The 27,293-nt window shown below is 43.0% G+C and overlaps 1 protein-coding gene across 4 annotated transcripts in view; it reads right to left on the reverse strand.

The window, feature by feature from the left end:
* The window catches only part of upf3a (UPF3A regulator of nonsense mediated mRNA decay), a 96,099-nt gene that overhangs the window by 23,777 nt on the left and 45,029 nt on the right, over positions 1-27,293 (reverse strand). For all 4 annotated transcript variants that reach the window (XM_070892139.1, XM_070892140.1, XM_070892142.1 and 1 more), the window contains 4 exons: positions 23,767-23,822; positions 23,500-23,670; positions 20,076-20,236; positions 15,559-15,868 (listed from right to left, as the gene is read on the reverse strand). In XM_070892139.1, the coding sequence (XP_070748240.1) occupies positions 15,559-15,868; positions 20,076-20,236; positions 23,500-23,670; positions 23,767-23,822 (698 nt within the window). The remainder of the gene's footprint in view (positions 1-15,558; positions 15,869-20,075; positions 20,237-23,499; positions 23,671-23,766; positions 23,823-27,293) is intronic.

A 27,293-nucleotide genomic window follows, 5' to 3' on the forward strand; every position in this document is an offset into this window, starting at 1 on the left:
ATGAAATGCATCCCAGGATATTAAAAGAGATGGCGGAAGTTATAGCAGATGCATTCGTTATAATCTACCAAAATTCTCTTGACTCTGGGGAGGTACCAGCGGATTGGAAAGCAGCTAATGTAACGCCTCTGTTTAAAAAAGGGGGCAGACAAAAGGCAGGTAACTATAGGCCGGTTAGTTTAACATCTGTAGTGGGGAAAATGCTTGAAGCTATCATTAAGGAAGAAATAGCGGGACATCTAGATAGGAATAGTGCAATTCATGAAGGGGAAATCATGTTTAACTAATTTACTGGAATTCTTTGAGGATATAACGAGCATGGTGGATAGAGGTATACCGATGGATGTGGTGTATTTAGATTTCCAAAAGGCATTCGATAAGGTGCCACACAAAAGGTTACTGCAGAAGATAAACGTACGCGGAGTCAGTGGAAATGTATTAGCATGGATCGAGAATTGGCTGGCGAACAGAAAGCAGAGAGTCGGGATAAATGGGTCCTTTTCGGGTTGGAAATCGGTGGTTAGTGGTGTGCCACAGGGATCGGTGCTGGGACCACAACTGTTTACAATATACATAGATGACCTGGAAGAGGGGACAGAGTGTAGTGTAACAAAATTTGCAGATGACACAAAGATTAATGGGTTGTGTAGAAGACACAGAGAGGCTGCAAAGAGATGTAAATAGGTTAAGTGAATGGGCTAAGGTTTGGCAGATGGAATAGAATGTCGGAAAATGTGAGGTCATCCACCTTGGGGAAGAAAAACAGTAAAAGGGAATATTATTTGAATGGGAAGAAATTACAACATGCTGAGGTGCAGAGGGACCTGGGGGGTCCTTGTGCATGAATCCCAAAAAGTTAGTTTGCAGGTGCAGCAGGTAATCAGGAAGGCAAATGGAATGTTAGCCTTCATTGCGAGAGGGATGGAGTACAAAAGCAGGGAGGTCCTGCTGCAACTGTACAGGGTATTGGTGAGGCCGCACCTGGAGTACTGCGTGCAGTTTTGGTCACCTTACTTAAGGAAGGATATACTAGCTTTGGAGGGGGTACAGAGACGATTCACTCGGCTGATTCCGGAGATGAGGGGGTTACCTTATGATGATAGATTAAGTAGACTGGGTCTTTACTCATTGGAGTTCAGAAGGATGAGAGGTGATCTTATAGAAACATTTAAAATAATGAAAGGGATAGACAAGATCGAGGCAGAGAGGTTGTTTCCACTGGTCAGGGAGACGAGAACTAGGGGGCACAGCCTCAAAATATGGGGGAGCCAATTTAAAACCGAGTTAAGAAGGAATTTCTTCTCCCAGAGGGTTGTGAATCTGTGGAATTCTCTGCCCAAGGAAGCAGTTGAGGCTAGCTCATTGAATGTATTCAAATCACAGATAGATAGATTTTTAACCAATAAGGGAATTAAGGGTGATGGGGAGCGGGCGGATAAGTGGAACTGAGTCCACGGCCAGATCAGCCCTGATCCTTTTGAATGGCGGAGCAGGCTCGAGGGGCTAGATGGCCTACTCCTGTTCCTAATTCTTATGTTCTTATGTTCTTATCTGGTCCTTTGTAATGAGACAGGATTAATAAACAATCTCCTCGTAAAGGATCCCCTCAGAATGAGTGATCATAGCATGATTGAATTTCAAATTCAAATGGAGGTGAGAAAGTTGGATCTCTAACAAGCGTACTAAGCTTAAATAAAGGAGACTATGAAGGTATGAGGGCAGAGTTGGGTAAAGTGGACTGGGAAAATAGATTAAAGTATAGGACGGTTGATGAACAGTGATGTACATTTAAGGAGATATTTCACAACTCTCAAGAAAAATATATTCCAGTGAGGAGGAAAGGGTATAAGGGAAAAGATAGCCATCTGTGGCTAACTAAAGAAATAAAGGATGGTATCCAATTAAAAACAAGGGCATACAAAGTGGCCAAAACTAGTGGGAGGACAGAAGACTGGGAAGCTTTTAAAAGCCAGCAAAGAACGACTAAAAAAATGATTAAGAAAGGGAAGATAGACTATGAAAGTAAACTAGCACAAAATATAAAAACAGATAGCAAGAGTTTCTAAAAGTAAATAAAAAGGAAAAGAGTGGCTAAAGTAAATATTGGTCTCTTCGAGGATTAGTAATGGGGAACATGGAGATGGCAGAAACTCTGAACAAATATTTTGTATCAGTTTTTATGGTAGAGGACACTAACAATATTCCAACAGTGGATAGTCAAGGGGCTTTGGGCGGGGAGGAACTTAGCACAATTACAATCACTAAGGATGTGGTACTCAGTAAGATAAATGGAACTAAAGGTAGATAAATCCCCTGGACTCGATGGCTTGCATCCTAGGGTCTTAAGAGAAGTAGCGGCAGGGATTGTGGATGCATTGGTTGTAATTTACCAAAATTCCCTGGATTCTGGGGAGATCCCAGCAGATTGGAAAACTGCAAATGTAACGCCCCTATTCAAAACAGGAGGCAGACAAAAAGCAGGAAACTATAGACCAGTTAGACTAACATCTGTGGTTGGGAAAATGTTGGAGTCCATTATTAAAGAAGCAGTAGCAGGACATTTGGAAAAGCAAAATTCAGTCAGGCAGAGTCAGCATGGATTTATGAAGGAGAAGTCATGTTTGACAAATTTGCTGGAGTTCTTTGAGGATGTAACAAACAGGGTGGATAAAGGGGAACCAGTGGATGTGGTGTATTTGGACTTCCAGAAGGCATTTGACAAGGTGCCACATAAAAGGTTACTGCACAAGATAAAAGTTCACAGGGTTGGGGGTAATATATTAGCATGGATAGAGGATTGGCTAACTAACAGAGAACAGAGAGTCAGGATTAAATGGTTCATTCTCTGGTTGGCAACCAGTAACTAGTGGGGTGCCGCAGGGATCAATGCTGGGACCCCAACTATTTACAATCTATATTAACGACTTGGAAGAAGGGATTGAGCGTAACGTAGCCAAGTTTGCTGACGATACAAAGATGGGAGGAAAAGCAATGTGTGAGGAGGACACAAAATATCTGCAACAGGACCTAGATAGGCTAAGTGATTGGGCAAAAATTTGGCAGATTGAGTATAATGTTGGAAAGTGTGAGGTCATGTACTTTGGCAGAAAAAAAACAAAGAGCAAGTTATTATTTAAATGGGGAAAGATTGCAAAGTGCCACAGTACAGCAGGACCTGGGGGTACTTGTGCATGAAACATAAAAGGATAGTATGCAGGTACAGCAAGTGATTAGGAAGGCCAATGGTATATTGGCCTTTATTGCAAAGGGTATGGAGTATAAAAGCAGGAAAGTCTTGCTACAGTTATATAAGATATTGGTGAGGCCACACCTGGAATACTGCAGGTTTCCATATTTGCGAAAGGATATACTTGCTTTGGAAGCAGTTCAGAGAAGGTTCACTAGGTTGATTCCGGGATGAGGGGGTTGACTTATGAGGAAAGGTTGAGTAGATTAGGCCTCTATTCATTGGAATTCAGAAGAATGAGAGGTGATCTGATCAAAACATATATGATTATGAGGGGGCTTGACAAAGTGGATGCAGAGAGGATGTTTCCACTGATGGGGGAGACTAGAACTAGAGGGCATGATCTTAGAATAAGGGTCTGCCCATTTAAAACAGAGATGAGGAGAAATTTCTTCTCTGAGGGTTGTAAATCTGTGGAATTCACTGCCTCAGAGAACTGCAGAAGCTGGGACATTGAATAAATTTAAGACAGAAATAGACAGTTTCTTAAACAATAAGGGGTTATGGGGAGCGGGCGGAGAAGTGGAGCTGAGTCAATGATCAGATCAGCCATGGTCTTACTGAATGGCGGAACAGACTTGAGGGGCCGTATGGCCAACTCCTGTTCCTATTTCTAATGTTCTTATGTTCTTATACCTGTTTATGTGTTGGAGCGCAGGAAACCAAGAGTGGGAAAGTCAGCATAAGGAAAAAATGATGAAAAGGAGAAGTATCAAAGGCTTAAGAGGAGAAAACGAAAATGCAATGAGAAAGTATATGGAGAAAAACCAAGCTGAGTACTGTGGGTTCAAGGGAGGAGTGAGAGAGTCTGAGTGGCAGAACTGGGATAGGGACACAGCAGGAAAGAGTCCATGTGAGAGCCCAGTTTGCAAGGAAAGAGTGAAGCAGGGACTCATGAATGTCAGATATCCTGAGCTATAAGTTTGGCCGAAGTGTGGAGAACTCTGCAGAGAAAAGAAAGTACCGACAGAAAGCAGGCAGCTGAGTCTAGAGCAAGAAGGGTGACCTTCGTGGAGACCAAAGAAGCCTGCCTGAAAGTCCTTCAGCCCCAGAAACTTTTTGTAGAAGCAAAAAGACACAAGATAATTGAGAAAAATGGTGTTAAAAATAAAAGGAAAGTGAAACAAGAATGAAGGAGAGAGATTAAATTGAGGGAGGCAAGACACAACTACAACGTTCCAAGATAAATTTGTAGCACCTTCCTCACCAGCAGTGGCCCTTGGGGAAGAACAGGACGGGGGTTAGCGTGTGGCAGCATTAGCCCGCAGCAACACTGTGGAGCCAAGAGGAGCACTGCACATAAAAGTAAGTATAAAAAAAACATACATTTTTGTTGGGTCTCCAGCAGTCCATTTAGACTGCACGTGCAATCGGTAATCCTGAGCAAAGCAGGCCCAGCGCCTGCGCTGCTCTAGGCAGTCAAATTGATGGCAGGGGTGCTCAAACAGACATTGTGCCCTTGATTTAAATATGCAAAGGGATTAGCACCTGTTTAAGGCGGGATGGCAGGGACGCCTGCAAAACTGCCTTTACCAATGTGGCAGCACCCCAACGCAGGTACAGATCGTTAACGGGACGTTGCATCATGAAAATGGTCCTTTTGCACAAGTTTTCTGCCTGAAAAATGGGTACAAGGATCAATTTTCCCACTTATGGGTCTCATTTACTACTGGCACTCCACTCAGCAATTTCTCTACCCCAACATGAATTCCCTTGCAAGTATTTGTTTTTCGTGCACTTTACACAATTTCTTATTTATTCTTAGATATTACCTCAAATTCCCATTGCATTAAGCTTAAACAGCTGTCATTCATGCAGAACTTTATCAAAGGCTTTTGAAAGGATAGATGCACTATACTGTCAGGCTTTAAACAGTCTACTGCAGATGTCACTTCCTCAAAAATATCAGAGCTTAGTCAGGCAGGATTCTATCCTTCTTAAACCACGATGGCTGTTAATTAGATTCTCATGCATGCAATCCTCAAGCTTAACAAAATAATCAATTCCATTATTTTGCCTGGTATTGAGTGTTTTTTTCCCCCTGGATCCATATTGACACTTTTTTTTGAAAAGCGACACCACAATAGATTGTTTCCAACCAAGCAGGAGCTTCCTTGTAATTATTGATCCCCTCATTACAACAGTGACTACACTCCAAAAGTACTGCATTGGCTGTAAAGCACTTTGAGACGTCTGGTGGTCGTGAAAGGCGCGATATAAATGTAAGTCTTTTTCTTCTTTCTTTCATAGTAGCCATCGTGCACCTCATAAGATCGTATCCCTTGCCAGTCTTAATACCGTAGGATAAATATGCAGGGACTTGTTCATTTTGAGTCCATTTTGTCTAGGACCTCCAACTGCTGTTGAAACAGTTAATCTTCCTTGACTTATTCCTAATTGTGGTGGGCATGTTAAGAGGGACTTCACAACTAAATAATAGGAGGAAGTCATTATTGAGTATATTTTGCCAACCACAGAAAGTCTACAAGCAAACATCTTTGCAACTCCTCATAGAGTTGAGACATAGATCTTCTTGTATGTTTGACGCTTACCTGCACTATCAGCACAGCTCTTCCCTTCCCCTTCTATAGCCTTTATACCCTCTCCTCAATACACAACAGTCTAGCTCTGGGTAAACAACTCATCATGCAATGCGCATCACTATCCATTTTCTTAAGTAACAAAATCCTTTTGACTACAATCTCTCTCTGTGCAGTCCACATCTTTGCTGCAACTATCTTCGTGTTTTTTTTTTGTTATTTCTTCCTCTATCGCCTGGTTTCTTACTGCAATATGGCCAGAGTTTGGCATGTATTTATTATTTTAACTTCCTGGGTAACTTTAGTGGCCTCCTTTCTTCTTTGGTTTCCTTTTCCCACCACCTCTATTTCCTCAGTTTCCTTCAGCATTTACCTGCTTAATTTGGTGATTCTGTGCCTGCTTGCACTGATCCTCACCCCTCAAACCTGATGACTTATCGAGGTCGGATACCAGCACATCCACTTCATTGACCTGTGGTGACTCACAAAAAAAGTCACACACTACCTGCTAGCCTTCAGTAATCCCTTCCAAAAGTCGTCATCCTTTTCTTCAAATTTTTGATCATCAATCTCCATATCTCTTCCCCATCTCGAATATCATGTATTCTCATATGCAAACAATGGTCCTCCACCAGCCTGTCCTCGCCGCACAGCACTGCCTCCCCCAGTCATCAAGATCCACGGCGCGGCCCTGGACACCGTGGACCACTTCCCATATCTCAGGAGCCTCCTATCAACAAGAGCAGGCATCGACAACGAGAACCAACACCGCCTCCAGTGCAGCCTTCGGCCGCCTGAGGAAGAAAGTGTTTGAAGACTAGGCCCTCAAAACTGCCACCAAGCTTATGGTCTACAGGGCTGTAGTAATACCTGCCCTCCTGTATGGCTCAGAGACATAGACCATGTACAGCAGACACCTCAAGTTGCTGGAGAAATATCACCAACAATGTCTCCGCAAGATCCTGAAAATCCCCTAGGAAGACAGGCGCACCAACATCAGCATCCTCATTCAGGCTAACATCCCCAGTATTGATTGAAGCACTGACCACACTCGATCAGCTCTGCTGGGCAGGCCATATGGTCCACATGCCAGACACAAGACTCCCAAAGCAAGTGCTCTACTTGGAGCTCCCTCACGGCAAACGAGCCAAAGGTGGGCAGCGGAAACGCTACAAGGACACCCTCAAAGCCTCCCTGATAAAGTGTGACATCCCCACCGACACCTGGGAGTCCCTGGTCCAAGACCGCCCAAGTGGAGGAAGTGCATCCGAGAGGGCGCTGAGCACCGCGAGTTTCAACAGCGAGAGCATGCAGAAATCAATCGGAGACAGTGGAAAGAGCGTGTGGCAAACCAGTCCCACCCACCCCTTCCCGCAACGACTATCTGTCCCACCTGCGACAGAGTCTGTGGCTCTCGTATTGGACTGTTCAGCCACCTAAGAACTCAACTTCAGGAGTGGAAGCAAGTCTTCCTCGATTCCGAGGGACTGCCTATGATGATGATGCAAATGATCCACAGCAAACACACCTCGCAGTCACCATATTTCTCACTAAACTTGTCTAAATATTGACAAAAGCTCTGAATTCTAGTCAAAAAAGAGGGATTTGCAAACGGATTTCTTCAGTGGAAAAAGGTTTCTCCAGTATTGATTGGTTTGCAGGGTGTGGGGAGGGAGTGGGGGGGGGAAGAGTCATTTCCACCATCACTTTGACAAAGCCTAAATAGGCCTGCCAAAAAGCCATAACCATCAAGATTAGGCCTTCAGCTTTGGTCATACTGTCTAAGGAGGACAGTATGCAGCGACTGAAATTTGGGAGTATGGAGGAAAACAGGAAAGAGGTAAATGGAAGAACTGAAGTAAAATTAAATATGCAGACGTAGTACCTAACCACACTCCTATCGGAATTTTGCATCACACCGAAAGGAGTAAAATCCTGGCTGAACCAAGTTCTGTCCCAAATTCCTCCCCTACTTAGATAATGTGATGCTAGAAATAGAGAGGAATTTCAAGCCGAATGTTTTGATTTGTACTTTATTACTTTCACTCATTTGCCTTTCTATTCCAGCTAACCATTATGCTGATGGACTTAATCATCTTAGGGTGAATTTCCTGTCTTCACTAATTTTTGCAAAAAAGTAATTTCAAGTATAAAATGGCATTCAACTACTTTAGACTCGAGTCTACTTTTATTTGCTAACATTAGTGAACAGAAATTTCAGTCCTGATCCCTTTCCTGATCAGCACTGTACCACTAATCCACTTAACACCTACTCCATTTCTGATTCATTGCTATGATACTAATTATTCTACTCTAATCCACATTGAACAAATGGGCCAGTTACTTAAAAGAAATAAATTGCATTGTTCATTATTTCCCTACTACTTTAATATCATCTGCAAAGCTGGAGATTTTACTTACAGTATCCACATACATACAAGTTATAATGGATGGGGCGTTTCAGTCAAATTTCTAATAAGAAAGTCTATATATTTTAATATCTTGCACAGGAGTCTAACAATCACTTTGAATACAAAAGCAAAATGCTGTGGATGCTGGAATCTGGAATAAAAACAGAAAATGCTGGAAATCTCACAGCATCTGTGGAGAGGATGCAGAGTTAACGTTTCGAGTCGACTACCCTTTGTCAGAACTGGAGAGTGTTCGGAAAGAATACATTCTTAACAAGCACTGAAAGGGGGAGGGGAAGAAAGAACAAAAGGGAAGGTCTGTGTTAGGGTGGAAGCCAGGAGAGATGAGAGACAAAAGGGATGATGGACCGAATTGAAATGGTAATGCCAGGAGTTAGAAAAACATTACTCAAGATAAGGTGTGAATGGCGGAATTATGACCAGCTTCCATTAGAGACAAGGAGAAAAAAAGAAACAGGCTCGGGGGTGGGCGGGGGGGGGGAGGTGGGGGGGCGGGAGAGGACCCAACGATTGGCAGTGGTTATGCTCTGAAATTGTTGAACTCGATGTTGAGTCCAGAAGGCTGACAAGTGCCTAAACGAAAGATGAGGTGCTGTTCCTCGAGCTTGTGATGAGCTTCACTGGAACAGTGTCGGAGACCGAGGACAGAGAGGTCAGAGTGGGAGTGCAAGGAGACGCTCGGTGACTCAACCAGGAAACACCAGGACTGGTTTGATGAGAATGATCAGCAGATTCAAGAACTAATAGACTGCAAGCGCAGGGCATTCTGAGCCTTAAACAGCAACCCAACTTGGGAGCAGCAAAGCAGCATTACAGACAGCTAAAGGCTAAGGTCCAACAAAAAATCCGGGACCTAAAGAACAGGTGGTGGATGGAGAAAGCACAGAAGATACAGCAGCTGGCCGACAGCTATGATGTTCGAGGATTCTTCACCGCAGTCAAGGCCACATACGGACCAAACTCCCAAGGCCCCACCCCACTCCTAGTCAAGAACAGGGAAACACTCATCAAGGACACTGAAGCAGTCAGGGACCGCTGGATGGAACACTTCGAAGATCTCCTCAACCGAGACTCTGCCTTTGACTCGAGTGTTCTCGACTCCATTCCGCAGCATGCTACCCGCCACCACCTCAGTGAGACCCCAACACTGCATGAGGTAGAAAAGGTCATTAAGACAGCTAAAAAACAAGGCTACGGGAGCAGATGGAATCCCTGCTGAGGCATTAAAGTATGGCGGAGAGGCACAACTGGTGCGAATGCACAACCTCATCTCTCCCATCTGGAGGGAGGAGAGCATGCCGGGAGATCTTAGAGATGCAGTGATCGTGACCATCTTTAAAAAAGGGGACAAGTCTCATTGCGGCAACTGCAGAGGAATCTCCCTGCTATCAACCACTGGGAAAGTCGTCACTAGAGTCCTCCTCAATCATCTTCTCCCCGTGGCCGAGGAGCTCCTCCCGGAATCGCAGTGTGGATTTCGTCCTCTCAGGGGCACAACGGACATGATTTTTGCAGCGCGACAGCTGCAGGAAAAATGCAGGGAACAGCGCCAGCCCTTATACATGGCCTTATAAAGGCCTTTGACACTGTCAACAGTGAGGGTCTATGGAGCGTCCTCCTCCATTTTGGATGCCCCCAAAAGTACAGCACCATACTCTGTCTGCTCCATGATGACATGCAAGCCATGATCCTTACCAATGAATCCATCACAGACCCAATTCACGTCCGGGGTCAAGCAGGGCTGCGTCATCGCCCCAACCCTCTTCTCAATCTTCCTCGCTGCCATGCTCCACCTCACAGTTGATAAGCTCCCCGCTGGAATGGAGCTAAACTACAGAACCAGTGGGAAGCTGTTCAACCTTCGCTGTCTCCAGGCCAGGTCCAAGACCACTCCAACCTCTGTTGTCGAGCTACAGTACGTGGACGAAGCCTGCGTCTGTGCACACAGAGGCTGAACTCCAGGACATAGTCGACGTATTTACCAAGGCATATGAAAGCATGGGCCTTACGCTAAACATTAGTAAGACAAAGGTCCTACACTAGCCTGTCCTCGCCGCACAGCACTGCCCCTTCCAAACATCAAGATCCATGGCGTGGCCCTGGGGAACGTGAACCACTTCCCCTATCTCGGGAGCCTCCTATCAACAAGGGCAGGCATTGATGATGAGATCCAACACCGCCTCCAGTGCGCCAGTGCAGCCTTCGGCCGTCTGAGGAAAAGTGTTTTTGAAGATCAGTCCCTCAAAACTGTCATCAAGCTCATGGTCTACAGGGCCGTAGTAATACCCGCCCTCCTGTATGGCTCAGAGACGTGTACAGTAGACACCTCAAGTCGCTGGAGAAATACCACCAGCGATGTCTCTGCAAGATCCTGCAAATTCCCTGGGAGGACAGAGGCACCAACATTAGCGTCCTCATCCAGGCCAACATCCCCAGCATTGAAGCACTGACCACACTTGATCAGCTCCGCTGGGCAGGCCACATAGTTTGCATGCCAGACACGAGACTCCCAAAGCAAGCGCTCTACTCGGAACTTGTCCAAAGGCGGGCAGAGGAAACGTTACAAGGACACCCTCAAAGTCTCCCTGATAAAGTGCGACTTCCCCACTGACACCTGGAAGACCTTGGCCATAGACCGCCCTAAGTGGAGGAAGTGCATTCGGGAGGTCGCTGAGCTCCTCGAGTATCGTCGCCGAGAGCATGCAGAAATCAAGCGCAGGCAGCGGAAGGAGTGTGCAGAAAACCAGGCTCCCTGCCCACCCTTTCCCTAAACGACTATCTGTCCGACCTGTGACAGAAACTGTGGTTCTCATATTGGACTGTACAGCCACCTAAGAACTCATGCTAAGAGTGGAAGCAAGTCTTCCTCGATCCCGAGGGACTGCCTATGATGATGAGATAAATTATAGCATGACCCAAAGATCATAATAGAGAACCCTAATTCCATATACTGGCTACTGGATAGTATCACATGCCTCTGTAAATTCGTCTCTCTTACAGAAGATGAACTAGATAAACACTCTTATCAACTGAAGTCACAGGCTTCAAACTAGCAAATGGTACACAATGAGCTATATTGTTCAATACACTCCTCGATATATAAAACAATAAAACACATCTTGCTTTCTCTCTAAACACGGGTCCTAAAACAGAAAGCCACTTACTGGCTCGTCCTGATTAAAGATATAGACAGTTTTAAAAAACAGACAGCTATTGGCTGTAACGTTCACGGACATTCTGACTAACTGGCCCTTATTAAGAACTACTACAAGTCTGTAAGATCACGTTCCTGCCCACAAAGCTATTGATCACAGAGGGCTTCACCCAATAAAGAGGCCTGCCTTCTTTTCAAAGGACTCAGAAATAGCTGTCAAAATCAGTTACCAATTCCAGATTGAAGTCCTATCCTTTGATGCGCATGATAAGGAAGCCTCCAGGATGAATTTCTTACTGGGAGATTGAATAGAACAACACCACAAAAAGAAGGGTGTCGCAAGATGAACCATCTCTGACAATAGCATTCACTATCTGGGATAACAGATAAAAGCCCTACGGCCCACTATGAGTATGAGAACATGTGCTTATCAATATTTAGGGTTTGGCACTTGCAATGATTGGGTTAGAGAGGTAAGCAGCTACTGCTGAAGTTTTGCAGCTCCAACTGGGAGAGCCACCATTTAATGGGGTATGGTATATCCATGCTGTGGTTGAGAATGGTGCAATGCATGCAAACATTTTACAATGTTATGTTGCTCACTAAGCTGGTTATGTGAAGTTCCTCCACCTAGTGGCAGCTCAAACCTGGGCTTGTCAGCTGTATAATGACCAACTAATGATTATCTTCAGTGAAAGAGGGTAAAGAGGTAAGTAGAGTCTCCTTGGGGTTGAAGTACTTTTGAAGTGTCAGCTGTGGCTCAGTTGGTAGCACCCTCACCTGAGTCAGAAGGTGTGGGTTCAAGTCCCTCTTCAGAGACTTGAGCACAAAAATCTAAGCTGCACTATCGGAGGTGCCGTCTTTTGGATGGGACGTTGAACCAGGGCCCTGCCTGCTCTCTCCGGTGGACGTGAGCAATCCCATGTACTGTTTTGAGGCGGGTTGGGGGAATTGTACCCAGTGCCCTGGCCTGTGTTGTCACTTACTCAACATCACTAGGGCAGATGGTCTGGTCATTGTTGCATTGCTGTTTGTGGGAGCTTGCTGTGCACGGGTTGACTGCCGCGTTTCCAACATTACAACAGTGTCTACACTTCAAAATAAAGTGTTTTGGCTGTAAAGCACTTTGGGACGTCTAGTGGTCGTGAAAGGTGCTATATAATTGCAAATCCTCCTTCTTTCTTTCTTTAGAAGGTTTGAAAATAACATGCCTGCCGATGGAGATTGGAATTAAGTCAATGCTCTGTGGCAAATTTAGTAATTCGATATCTAAACTAGCAGGAGCACATACTTCATGGCACTGTTGGTGACTGACCAGCCATTAATGGAATTAGAAAGAGAGATCCATCACTGGGACTTAGATTTTTTTCACTCAGCTGCAGGTAACTGTCCAAGCTGATGCCCCAATGGATGGGATGGACAAGCAGTAAGAAACTTACCAGTGCTCTGTGCTGGTAAGCTGTACAATTTTAGCTGAGCCGACTCTATCAGAACCTCTGCAACCACTCAGGGGGCCCTAACTTTTAGCTCTTGTCAACTTACACTTAAGCTATCTGGACTTAGGTTGGAGGGTTTGCTCTTTGGCTGATATGGAATGTGCACTCTCTCGCCAAACAAAAACTCTACCTCTCTGGATACCTCATTAGCTTGGTTTGGAGACTCTTAAACATGGTGATGGGTTTCTACATGTTTCAGATAATTGTCTGACCAAAAATAGTTATCCTGTGTCTCCCATGTCTAAGCAAATACTCTATTAAGCACCATAATTTGCCTCCTGTTCCATAACTTTATCTTAGTCATTACTCAAACGTTTCCTGAAAATAAAAATATGCAATACCAACTGCATTTGTCCTATCAACTATGTTAGTACAGGTTGAACCTCCCTTATCCATCACCCTCGGGACCTGGCCTGTCCCGAACGAGGGATTTTGGCGGATGAGGGGAGGCCACGTGTTTAGGTGGACTGCGCATTTAAGTGCTGTTGCTGGGGTAAGTATATGTGCGCCCCGATTGGTTGGACCGACTGTCAGTCAGTCAGCCGATCAGTGTGAAGGGGGCCCAGAAGAGCTGGTGGGCCCCAAAGAGCAGACGAGCCGGTGGGCCCCAAAGAGCCGGCGAGCCTCGGAACAGTCAGTGAGCCGGCAGGCCCCAGTAAATCGGCGGGCCCAGACGAGCCTCGGAACAGTCGGCGGGCCCCGAAGAGCTGGCGGGCCCTGAAATAGTTGGTGAGCCGGCAGGCCCCGGCAAATCGGCGGGTCGACAGGCCTCAAAGAGCCTGCGGACAGGCGGGCCTCGAAGAACCGGCAGGCCTCGAACAGTCAGGGGCGCTGTGTGGAGGAGCGGCCGGCCTGGGGACTGTGGCTGCAGGAGTTCCAGCAGGGCAACGAAAATGAAGCAGCCGACTGAGGAGAAAGATTACATTGGTAAGATTTTGACGTCGCGTTCTGCGCATGCGCCACCCGGCGGCTGGGAATGGTCCCGGACTAGGGGTGCTGCCGGATAAGGGAGTCCAGGATAAGAGAGGTTCAACCTGTAGTATCTTCAAAAGACATAAACTCTCTTTCCTGAATCTGTGCTAACTGTTCTAAACAAGTTGTGGGTTTCCAAACTTTTTCACTCAAATTAATTTGCAATCTTATGTATTAAGGCACACTAAAACAATTGTAGGTAACAAAATCCTACAAAGTTTCAGAAATGTCTAGTATATCTTCTGACCACTCTGTCCTCGCATATGGTACTTCCACTTAAACTTTCTTTTCTGTTTGCAGTGGACCAGGTAAAATGATGAAAACAATGCCCCGCTATGGGAATACAGAAGTGGTTGGGAAATGGCAGCCGATTTTCCCTTACTTTGAAAATCACACTGTCTAAAACAGAGAGGTTTTTGGAGCCATCAGAGTGACATTGAAAAATTACATTAAAATGCAAGTTGAGGCACTCAGAAAACCTGAAGCAGTTAATCTTTATTTTAAAATGTAAATTTGTACAAACCTTTTCATATTTAGACTAAGTATTAACAGGAATGTCATTAGCTCTGTAAAAACAGACTGCCTCAAAGGGTATACTATTACCACACGCCCGCCCCACCGGCACTAGATTTTTTTCACTGTTGTATTCATTAGTTTTTTTCCCAAGACTGTATTTTTAAAACTATTATTGGAGTGCTTCTTTGTTTTAACTCCTTACAGTACACCAGCTTCCCCATTTTCTTCAATTTCTAATTTAGTTTGGTATATAGTTCTTTTGAGTTTTAGAAATTTGTTTAATGGCACAGCCTATTGAAAGCCATGTTCTTCTCAATGTTTGTATTTCTTACTTCAGGAATAATTCTTCAAAGAAGCACCTCTTGAAAGTGTAAGTTAAAAATAAGTGAAATAACTTAGAATTTTGTAGATACAGAAATGGAACTATCTGTCCAAACCACTTGTGATATCAAGTCCATGGTTAAGAGAGATGATTGAGGACACTTTGTGCAGTTGCCTTCAATAAATATGTAATCTCCTTAATCAGTTCTCTAAATCCATGTATTAAAAACAATGAGGCTTTCTTGCCTGTGGCAAAAACTTAAAGCCCTAGTTAAAATGGAACAATTTTATTTTTAAAATGTTATATTTTAAACACTTACTATTTCCCATCATTTTTCAGAAGCTTATTATTTTAATAAATACTCCTGAACTGAAAATGCTGACTTCACACAGCTTAGATATCAGAAAATTCAATGGCATTGAGACAATAGAATTCCACTCTGCTCCCTTATGCCAACTTCTCTACGTAAAATAAATCTTTCAATAGGCATGAACCTTCACAAAATGCTACTTGTAAAATTATTTCAGATTTTTTATTAACTTTTGAAATGATGACTCCATTTCTGGAAGATTAGCAATTTTTAAGTCAATATTTAAAATAAACTGAACAAAGTAAAACAAAAAAAAACATGTGAAGAACGGAATTTTACCCTCTCTTAAATAAGAATAGTTTTAATGTAGTACTTTAAAAAGATACAGTGTATTGATAAAGTACAACACAATACCTGTCAATGCTAGATTTTGTCCATGTTTCAAAAAATATGACATCTAATTTTAATGTACGTAGTTAATTTTCAGTATTTTAGAACATGGGGCTTGAATATCCACTCCAATTAATGTTGCCAACACCATAGTAGCTTGAAAAAATGGTGACAGGTACCTTATTCCTTATCCGCTCCCTTTTAGATCCCATGTCATCATTTTTGTCTTCTTTACCCAGTTTGTCTATTTTCTCAGTACTGAACATGTAGCTCAGGCTGTCTCCCTTCTTTTCCCTTTCCTGTCCATGTTCCTTCCCTCTTTTTGCTTCTTCTTCTTTTGTTCTCATAGCCCTCTCTACTTCATAACGCTCCTTTTGCTTTCTGCGCTCATCCTCACGTCGCCTCTGTCGCTCTCGTTCTCGTTCCTTTTCCCTTAATCGTCTTTCCCGTTCCCTCTCCCTACGTTCTCGATCACTATCGTTTGGTGGTCTATGTAAAAAAAAAAGTTACAAAGTTAGTTTTGTTTCTTTTTGTATGGCTGTATACAGTGTCATGTTTTTAAATAATTATATTAAGGTAGTCAGCAAATTCTCCAAGAAACTTAAAAACGATTTCTATCTTTTGTTAGAGTTCAATGTATACAATGCAGCTATAACATATTATAATACTGAATACCTTTTTCTCCAGAACTCAGTTCTAAAACTAGATGAAGCCTCAGGAATGTGAACAATGTACAGCATAAGTGAGCAAACTAAAGGATGCCACTGTATAAATTATTACAGTATATTGTAACCATAAAAATTAATAGACTGATTGCTTAATCAATTAATCAATCAATCAATGTTAACAAATATGATGTGATTGGGATTACGGAGACGTGGCTCCAGGATGATCAGGGCTGGGAACTCAACATTCAGGGGTATTCAACATTCAGGAAGGATAGAATAAAAGGAAAAGGAGGTGGGGTAGCATTGCTGGTTAAAGAGGAGATTAATGCAATAGTTAGGAAAGACATTAGCTTGGATGATGTGGAATCTATATGGGTAGAGCTGCAGAACACCAAAGGGCAAAAAACGTTAGTAGGAGTTGTGTACAGACCTCCAAACAGTAATAGGGATGTTGGGGAGGGCATCAAACAGGAAATTAGGGGTGCATGCAATAAAGGTGTAGCAGTTATAATGGGTGACTTTAATATGCACATAGATTGGGCTAGCCAAACTGGAAGCAATACGGTGGAGGAGGATTTCCTGGAGTGCATAAGGGATGGTTTTCTAGACCAATATGTTGAGGAACCAACTAGGGGGGAGGCCATCTTAGACTGGGTGTTGTGTAATGAGAGAGGATTAATTAGCAATCTCATTGTGCGAGGCCCCTTGGGGAAGAGTGACCATAATATGGTGGGATTCTGCATTAGGATGGAGAATGAAACAGTAATTTCAGAGACCATGGTCCAGAACTTAAAGAAGGGTAACTTTGAAGGTATGAGGCGTGAATTGGCTAGGATAGATTGGCGAATGATACTTAGGTGGTGGACTGTGGATGGGCAATGGCAGACATTTAGAGACCGCATGGATGAATTACAACAATTGTACATTCCTGTCTGGCGTAAAAATAAAAAAGGGAAGGTGGCTCAACCGTGGCTATCTGGGGAAATCAGGGATAGTATTAAAGCCAAGGAAGTGGCATACAAATTGGCCAGAAATAGCAGCGAACCTGGGGACTGGGAGAAATTTAGAACTCAGCAGAGGAGGACAAAGGGTTTGATTAGGGCAGGGAAAATGGAGTACGAGAAGAAGCTTGCAGGGAACATTAAGGCGGATTGCAAAAGTTTCTATAGATATGTAAAGAGAAAAAGGTTGGTGAAGACAAACGTAGGTCCCCTGCAGTCAGAATCAGGGGAAGTCATAACGGGGAACAAAGAAATGGCAGACCAATTGAACAAGTACTTTGGTTCGGTATTCACTAAGGAGGATACAAACAACCTTCCGGATATAAAAGGGGTCAGAGGGTCTAGTAAGGAGGGGGAACTGAGGGAAATCTTTATTAGTCGGGAAATTGTGTTGGGGAAATTGATGGGATTGAAGGCCGATAAATCCCCAGGGCCTGATGGACTGCATCCTAGAGTACTTAAGGAGGTGGCCTTGGAAATAGCGGATGCATTGACAGTCATTTTCCAACATTCCATTGACTCTGGATCAGTTCCTATGGAGTGGAGGGTAGCCAATGTAACCCCACTTTTTAAAAAAGGAGGGAGAGAGAAAACAGGGAATTATAGACCGGTCAGCCTGACCTCAGTAGTGGGTAAAATGATGGAATCAATTATTAAGGATGTCATAGCAGTGCATCTGGAAAATGGTGACATGATAGGTCCAAGTCAGCATGGATTTGTGAAAGGGAAATCATGCTTGACAAATCTTCTGGAATTTTTTGAGGATGTTTCCAGTAAAGTGGACAAAGGAGAACCAATTGATGTGGTATATTTGGACTTTCAGAAGGCTTTCGACAAGGTCCCACACAAGAGATTAATGTGCAAAGTTAAAGCACATGGGATTGGGGGTAGTGTGCTGACGTGGATTGAGAACTGGTTGTCAGACAGGAAGCAAAGAGTAGGAGTAAACGGGTACTTTTCAGAATGGCAGGCAGTGACTAGTGGAGTGCCGCAAGGTTCTGTGCTGGGGCCCCAGCTGTTTACATTGTACATTAATGATTTAGACGAGGGGATTAAATGCAGTATCTCCAAATTTGCGGATGATACTAAGTTGGGTGGCAGTGTGAGCTGCGAGGAGGATGCTATTAGGCTGCAGAGTGACTTGGATAGGTTAGGTGAGTGGGCAAATGCATGGCAGATGAAGTATAATGTGGATAAATGTGAGGTTATCCACTTTGGTGGTAAAAACAGAGAGACAGACTATTATCTGAATGGTGACAGATTAGGAAAAGGGAAGGTGCAACGAGACCTGGGTGTCATGGTACATCAGTCATTGAAGGTTAGCATGCAGGTACAGCAGGCGGTTAAGAAAGCAAATGGCATGTTGGCCTTCATAGCGAGGGGATTTGAATACAGGGGCAGGGAGGTGTTGCTACAGTTGTACAGGGCCTTGGTGAGGCCACACCTGGAGTATTGTGTACAGTTTTGGTCTCCTAACTTGAGGAAGGACATTCTTGCTATTGAGGGAGTGCAGCGAAGGTTCACCAGACTGATTCCCGGGATGGCGGGACTGACCTATCAAGAAAGATTGGATCAACTGGGCTTGTATTCACTGGAGTTCAGAAGAATGAGAGGGGACCTCATAGAAACGTTTAAAATTCTGACGGGTTTAGACAGGTTAGATGCAGAAAGAATGTTCCCAATGTTGGGGAAGTCCAGAACCAGGGGTCACAGTCTGAGGATAAGGGGTAAGCCATTTAGGACCGAGATGAGGAGAAACTTCTTCACCCAGAGAGTGGTGAACCTGTGGAATTCTCTACCACAGAAAGTAGTTGAGGCCAATTCACTAAATATATTCAAAAGGGAGTTAGATGAAGTCCTTACTACTCGGGGGATCAAGGGTTATGGCGAGAAAGCAGGAAGGGGGTACTGAAGTTTCATGTTCAGCCATGAACTCATTGAATGGCGGTGCAGGCTAGAAGGGCTGAATGGCCTGCTCCTGCACCTATTTTCTATGTCTATGTTTCTAATTGACTTCAATGGTAAGGAAAATTGAATGGGTTGTATAATGAGTGGACGATTCAATAGCACACATTTTACATCATCTCCTAAAGCTAAAATTATCCCTTAGGATTTTATAAAAAGTAGTTCTAAGAGCTACGAATTGTTTATTCTTCATTTCAGGTCAAGCACTTTCATTTTTGTTTTAATTGAAAAAAAACTAGATTACTACTAATTATTGCAGGCTAATTGTTAATGGGTTAGCACTTTCTGATAACTCTCCAATGTTGTGTTTTTTTGACTTGCTGTCTTCCAGATCACTGTATGGACATTAACAGGTAGTCATTTCCAGATTAGTTGCAAGTGAACAGAAAATTTCTAGTTATTTTATAACTGTAGCAGTTTTTTGTTTTGCATTCATAAAACAAATGTTATGTATTATCTATTTGTCTCCTTTACAGGGTTGACTGTCTCCTTTATAGGGCTAAATCATGAATCTAATTTGCCAACTCTTACACCTACATGTTTTTTGCCAGTGAAAATATCTGCAGCTATTGTCCTAATCAAATCAGGGCTCAAAGTAAAATATTTAAATTATACATATATGAAAAGGTATAACATTTATATTGATACTCTGTAAAACAAAATTAAACAGTATAATATTGAGAAAGCAGTAGAGGAAAACATGGCAATCAAAATTAATTAAAAATACTGCGTTTTCCAGCTTGCATTAAAAATAAAATGAATGTTGAAGACAATCATATTCTATTGTGTTACATATGTAATCATACCTGTAATATTAAATTGATTGTCCCAACAGCACAATTGCAAAGGCATCCCTCACACAAATAATAATTATGAAATAATTGTCAAGATTATTTTACAGGTAAACTTTTTAAAAAATCATTACATTTGACAAAATGTCCAGATGTTATGAAAGGATCAACTTCATTGTGTCCTCTTTCACTACAGTGAAATATCAGATCAGTAGACAATGAAAGACTTAACAAATGCAGCCATATATTAAAAACTGCTGTTGTAATTCACTTATCTTTGACATCCTTCTGTGTATTCTCTGATCGTTTTCCTTGCAAGTTTCCTGGACAACATGATTTTTCCCACTTTCCTTTTTCATTGTCACCATCCTCTGCTTTCTCCTTCCATTTGTCCGAGTCCTGTTCCTCCTCCTTATCAGCCTTTTTCAACAACTAAAGAGTATAATATAACTTGATTATATAAAAAGGTAATTATAAAACTGTTACATTTTTGGGTTACTTTAAACTTTCTTATCCTGGATTATTTTGTTTCTCACACCTTAGATCATGTTCATAGGCAAGTGTCAACTCCCCAAACCTTGCCTTGTGCTCTAAGTAACCTTTCAGTAACATACCCAGGAAACAAACATCAAATCTTGTTTGGCAATTGTTCTTCGATACTGGACTATTTTATGTCTCCGTAAAATTTCACTTCAGCAGAGCATGACAGTAGGTCTCATCTTTAAAGTTTGAAATATAAAGCAAATTTATTGTACAAATAATTAACTGATGAATAATCTAACAATCTCTTTGCTACTTTTCAATTTTCCAACTAATTGGCTTTCTCATAAAATCTTCTGGCTCCAAGTGCCTTTTATTAAAGTGGAAGTACATTCTATCAATTTCGACTAGAATTCTAAAAGTTAAAAGGGAGAATGTATACACTTATTAATTTCTCGTGGTCACCTCTTGTTGCTCTGTTTTTTGCTTCAGAACTGTTGGTTATTGGCAGCTGGGAAGGAGACATTATGGGCTGGATTTTAGGCTATTATGTTTTTGAGGCGATAATGGCGGCGGGACGGGAAAGTTAGCGGCCGGGAATAGTTTGCGCCTTAGTAGGTAAGTTTGGGCATCTGTGCCCTGCGTCAGGGGGCGCAGCGCTAAGGGAGGCATTGTACACCTCTCTTGGCGCTAGGATGAGAAACTCCCGAGCTAAAGAGCCGGCCCAGGAGCACTCCGAGAGACACCGGGGGGGGGGCCACAAAAACATTCACAAAACATTGCCCACGCCACCACAACACAAATCGCCAAAAAAATTAAAAGAAAAAACAATTACACTTACCTTCGGAGTTCATTAAGCACCTCTTCACCAATAGGATGGTTTCACCGCCTTGATTTCCCAAGCAGCCATTGCGAGGCGCACTTCCAAGCGGACGGGTCAGGCAGGAGTTCAAACTTGCGCTGGTGTCACAACAAGGGACGTTGCACACCGGCGCAGCTCTTCTGGGCGGTGCTACTCTGCACCGCCGCAAAACCGGACCCGAAGATCGCTGCGGAGCGCAGGAGGCTGACCACCCGCTCAGAAGCCCTCACCGCCATCATTGCCGCCGCTCCTGGGCGAAAAATGGAGCGCAGAAGACCAGAAAATCCAGCCCTTAGTGTAGAACCCCTCCTGTGACAGTGTAAAGTTCCACTCACTGGTATAAATAGTGCAATCCACCCAAACTCCACTGTCCTCAGAGTCCAGTCCAAGGCTGTTTCTAACCTGCAGTTGTAAAGCATAAAAAGGAGTAACAGACTAAAAGATACCAAGAAATGTACAGGCATCTCTCTTTCCGACAAATAGAATTAGAAACAATTAAGCTGAATATACTTCTTTAAAAACTGAATTGGTACACCTCTTTTCACCTCTGAAATCTGAGCTTGATTCCAAAAGGGATGAAATCAGTCGATACCGGGCCGATAGGGTAAGCCTTTCTCTTTGATGGCAAGGAGACTAATTGAAATGAACTTACAGTTCTTGTCGAGTATGAAGCCACAAAGCAAAATTGTATAACTCAAAACAGATCCTCAAACATGCAACAAGGATGCTTGATAAAGGAAATAAAAATGCCACATTGGCAAATTAAGGAGAGTGGGAAATTCCTGTGCGTGTTACATTTATCCCACAATAGTTGCATTACACTGTCTGTGGGATACATAAAACACAGAGGAAATTTTATCCAGTTAGGTTTGAGGAAGGGGTAAGACACATTGTTATAATAGTGTAGTGGAAGAAACATTACCTGCATCCAAAACTTAATGTTAAGTTATATGCCCAAAATCCAAAATAATTACATCCCATGGTTTAAATAAAATCTTTTGTTACAGCACCTTGACATATTGTAACTATAAGCAACAAATAACAGGAAACAGTGTTTTAATTCTGGAATTTAATTAATGGGAAAAATAACAGGCCATTTTTTTATTAACTTATTATTATAACTCTAGCCTATTCTGATTTTCTGCCTCTAATTCCTTCATTGGCATCTTCCCACATGAGTGATAACCTTACATACCTAGGGCTGGATTTTCATGGGGAAGGCAGGTTGGGGCTCTGATGTGGCAGGAACCCCGAGAGAATGGAGAAGATCACAGCCTCCGGGGGACCACAAAAAATATCGAGGGACTCGTGTGGGGGGGAGGGGGGGGGGGGTTAGGTGGAGGGGGGTTAGGCGGAGGGAAGAAGATCGCGGCCATCGAGGGACCGGAGGTTCCGGGAAGGCGATGGAAGGCCTCATGAGGTGTAAAGGCAGATCTCCTGGATGCAGCAGTCCCCACCTTGCTGTAACTGCCAGTTTTACGGAGTGTGTAAAACCCGTCCAGCTGCAGTTAAAAACAAAATGTACGTTAAAGAGGCTCCCAGCCTCATTGTAATATATGCTGCAGGTCGCAAAAAGAGCCTCTCTTAATGTTCAGAGAGTTTATCCAGTGAATATGCCAAAAAGGGCCAAGGTTTAATCTCTGCCTGTGCTGAGTTAGCTCATCTTAGCCATGGCGGTAGTAGGGGCATGACGATTGATCTCAGTGGCTCTAAATTCCTGATTGGAACTTCCTGAGAGTTTATCGCTATCTAACAGCCCTGGCTTGAAATATGCAAATGTCAGTTAAGGATAGGCTCAACTGTGATGTCCCGACAATCAAATAGCCTGCTGCCAATCCTCATCAAGGCCTTAAACTTAAAGAATAGCCACACGGGTGAAGAGCCAGAGGATGACCAATACCTAGGGTACTATACTCCAGAGAGAAATTCTATCTTCTGACAGAAAGTTGCCAAGATTTAAAAAAAGAAAATGTGGACCTCACGACAGTGCTTCAACGATCTGTTTCAATTCAACATTTAACATCATGATTAAAATATATTGCAGTCTCTTTGCATGAGTTTATGCATAATATTAACATGGTTTTGCAAATAAATTACCTTATTGTCAAGCCCACCAATGTATGTACTGCAGAAACACTGCAATACAAATGAGGGGATACTAGCGAGGGGCATAGTTTACCACCTAAAGAGGTATTTTTCCCTGTGCATGCAGTAAATGTAAACCGCAGTGTGAGTAACCATAAAATGCCAATTTTTTGGCTAAGCCAAAATCTTACACAGCAAAAACAGGACAAATAATATTAAAAAGATGCTGATAAATTGAATAACTATTAATTATTGCAAAGACATGAACCTTAATTTTGATTTCTTCTTTTCTTTCCTTCTCTGCTAATTTTTTCTGCTTCTCTGCTTCTTTCCTTTTACGCCTTTCTTCCTCTCTACGTTTTCTTTTTTCTTCCTCTCTCAAACGTTTTTTTTCCAGCTCCCTCCTTCTCCTTTCTTCTCTTTTCTCCTCTCTGATTCGCTGGAATGTAACAAAGTTCAATTGAAGAAAATGCCAGTTTTAGGACCAAATGCTAAAGTTTAGCATAAAGAGAGAGTTTAAAAAGTAAACTTCCACCTGCTTTTCCAGCTTCTTGTTTTTGATATATTCCAGAAGTGGTGTGGTTCTCCTGGCTGGGAATAAGGCAGGAATCAAATTTAGTTTTCTAAACCATCCAATTATACATCACTCCTATAAAATGAAGTATGTTGTCATAGCTTAAAATTATTTCAAGCTATTCATGCAAAACTTCATTGTTATTTCATGTCTTAAAGAAGTCTCATTAGTATTTTTTTTTAAAACATTAATAATGATTAACTTCGACATCAGTAGGTTTGGTTAATTTCTGTTCATTTTTTAAAGTATAAGTATATCACTGAGGAAGCCGTTCTGCGAATTATTAAGACTGCTGATGCTTTGAATTCACCCAGTTTACATTGTGGACAGATCTCAAACTGGCAATACTGAAGCATGTGCGATTATGCAGTGGTTCAGTAGGCACAACTGTGACTTTAAAACAACTGCGCACCTGTGTTCTTGTACATGCAGCTGCTTCCAAGTTCTGCCTACACCTTTAAGTTCCTGGCTATAGACATTCTCCAGTGTTGGGAATTAGACTGTACCTACCCGTGGGCAATGCAAAAAGCATATTTTCAGGCTGCACATATAAACCAGTTACTGAGTCCAATACTGTGAGGAATCATTGAAGTCACAGCACAGAAGGATCCCATCCAACCTGTGCTGGGTCTAGCTCCTTAACTAGACCTATCTACTCTCATCCCATTTTTTGTATTCTTTAAAATTAAGAATCATAAATTGACACACAATTCAAATAATGCAATTATTATAGAAACCAGCGAAGCAGGATAGACAGAACTTGGTTCACAGGTTAAACTGTGCAATATTTTTAATGGTTAGTTTAGATCAGACAGTGAAAGTTAAGTTATTAAAATTACAAATTTATGTATGTAATTAACAAACATACTAGCAAAGATCACAAATTGTCAAACTATTGACTGAAAAGACAGCAATTTTTCTCAACATACATATAGTGTAATGATGATAACATTTCAAACACGTCATAGTGTGAGTCATTTGGGTCACCTGGCTCAACTCATGAGTCCTGGGTATGGCTCATTAGTCCAATATGTGAGAGGCAGATGCAACTATATTTAAGAAAGAAAGAACTTGCATTTATATCGTGCTTTTCATGACCTTATGGTGTCCCAAAACACTTTACAGCCAATGAAGTACTTTTGAAGTGTAGTCCCTGTTGTAAAATAAGGAAAGGCAACAGTCAATTTGTGCATAGCAAGGTCCCACAAACAGCAATGAAACAAATGACCAGAAAACCTTTTGTAGTGATGTTGGTTGAGGGCTAAATGTCAGCCAGAATACTGGTGGAAGTCCCCTACTCTTCTTCAAATAGCACCATAGGACCTTTTGCGTCCACCCAAGAGCAGACAGAGCCTCGTTTAAATGTCTCATCTGAAAGACAGCACCTCCTCTCTCAGTACTGCACCGAAGTGTCACCCTAAATTATGTGCTCAAGTCTCTGGAGTCATGATTTTCCAGCTCAGAGATGAGAGTGCTCCACAAAGCCAAGGCTGACACCCATAGTGCTAAGTTTGTTATTCCAATCTGGTTGCCAACTTAGTTTTCTCTTTTTTATCCCCTTCATCCTATTCAGTGCCAACACACTGCCTCTGATGAGGGGGTTGACTTATGAAGATAGGTTGACTAGGTTGGAGTTCTGAAGAATGAGAGATGATCTTATCAAAGCATGATAATGAGGGGGCTTGATAAGGTGGATGCAGAGAGGATGTTTCCACTCATTGGGGAAACTAAAACTAGAGGGCATAGTCTCAGAATAAGGGGCCGGCCATTTAAAACTGAGATGAGGAGGAATTTCTTCTTTGAGGGTTGTAAATCTGTGGAATTCTCTGCCCCAGAGAGCTGTGGAGGCTGGGTCATTGAATATATTTAAGGCGGAGACAGACAGATTTTTGAGCGATAAGGGAATAAAGGGTTATGGGGAGCGGGCAGGGAAGTGGAGCTGAGACCATGATCAGATCAGCCATGATCTTATTAAATGGCGGAGCAGGCTCGAGGGGCCAAGTGGCCTACTCCTGCTCCTATTTCTTATGTTCTTTCGAAGCAGCATCTGGTTTGGTGGATGACAGTCAGCCACCCGTCTTTGTCTGTACAAGCTGCTCCCAAGATTGGCCTTAGAATGCTTTACATTCCCTTTCAGTATATCCTTATGATGCTTGAACTCGCTTCTAAAGGAACGCTTGCCCTCTTTCTGATATTTAGGTGATCTTGGGCAGGCTGTCATTAAAGCATCTGCCAGATCATAGAATCATAGAACATTACGAAACAGCAGGCCATTCAGCCCATCGTATCCAGTCGAAAAAGAGTGACCCAGCCTAAACCCACCTCCCAGCACTAGGTCCGTAGCCCTGTAGGTTACGGCTCCTTAAGTGCACATCCTTAAATATGATGAGGGTTTCTGCCTCTACCACCCTTTCAGGCAGTGAGTTCCAGACTCCCACCACCCTCTGGGTGAAGAAATGTTTCCTCATCTCCCCTCTAATCCTTCTACTAACTACTGTAAATCTATTGCCCCAAAGCATCTCAACTGAGTTTTGATCAGCATGGCTTCAACCCATGACGAGCCAGCATGAGCAAAGACCTGTGTTTGAAATCTTGTCTTGCCATCATATGTTGCCACCTCTTAATGATGTGAATGCTGCAGAGTTGGAAATGTTCAAGGTCTTTGACGTGGCATCTTAAACTGTCCAATTCCTACAGTTGCAAACTGCCTTACAGACTTTAAGCTTTGCTTTGACTTTGAGTTCATGTTCATCTCATATGGGCTTCCCAAGAAAGCCAATATCTGAGTAGAGCTTCCTCAGTTCTTAATTGAGGTAGGTTAATTGCAGGACTGAACCCAACTCAATTAACTCCGCGGTATTGTGAAAGATGCTCGCTGGAAAATAACTTCGAACTGATGGACAGATTATAGATCTTAACTGCAGACGGACAGTGGTTGATGAGGGTCTAGAGATTTTACATAAGAAAATAAGAATTTGGAGCATTAGGCCATTCGGCCCCTCGAGCCTGCTCCGCCATTAAATAAGATCATGGCTGATCTTCTACCTCAACCCCGCTTTCCTGCACTATCCCCATATCCTTTGATATCCAAAAATCTATCAATCTCTGTCTTGAATATACTCAAAAGACTGAGGGCTGGATTTTCCAGTCCATTGCACACCGGCTTTCGCCCCGGAGCAACGTTAAAGGCGGCAGTGAGGTCTCCAACGCCCTACAGCGATCCTCCGGTCGGGTTTTGTAAGAAGAACCCTAGTTGTGACACTGGCGCAAGTTTTGAGTCTTGCCTGACCCATCCGCCTGGAAGTGCGCCCATGATGATAGCCTGGGAACACCCAACGACACTGTTTAACTTTTTGTGCAATTTGTGCTGCGGTGGCCCAGGTGCCTCTCGGAGCACTCCCTGGCTGACTTTTTAGCTCATGAATTTCCCATCCTACCGCCATCCCTTAGCGCTGTACCTCCGGACACATGGCCCAGATGCCCAAACT

This window comes from Pristiophorus japonicus, chromosome 10, assembly GCF_044704955.1.
Source record: "Pristiophorus japonicus isolate sPriJap1 chromosome 10, sPriJap1.hap1, whole genome shotgun sequence".
Lineage (NCBI taxonomy): Eukaryota > Metazoa > Chordata > Chondrichthyes > Pristiophoridae > Pristiophorus > Pristiophorus japonicus.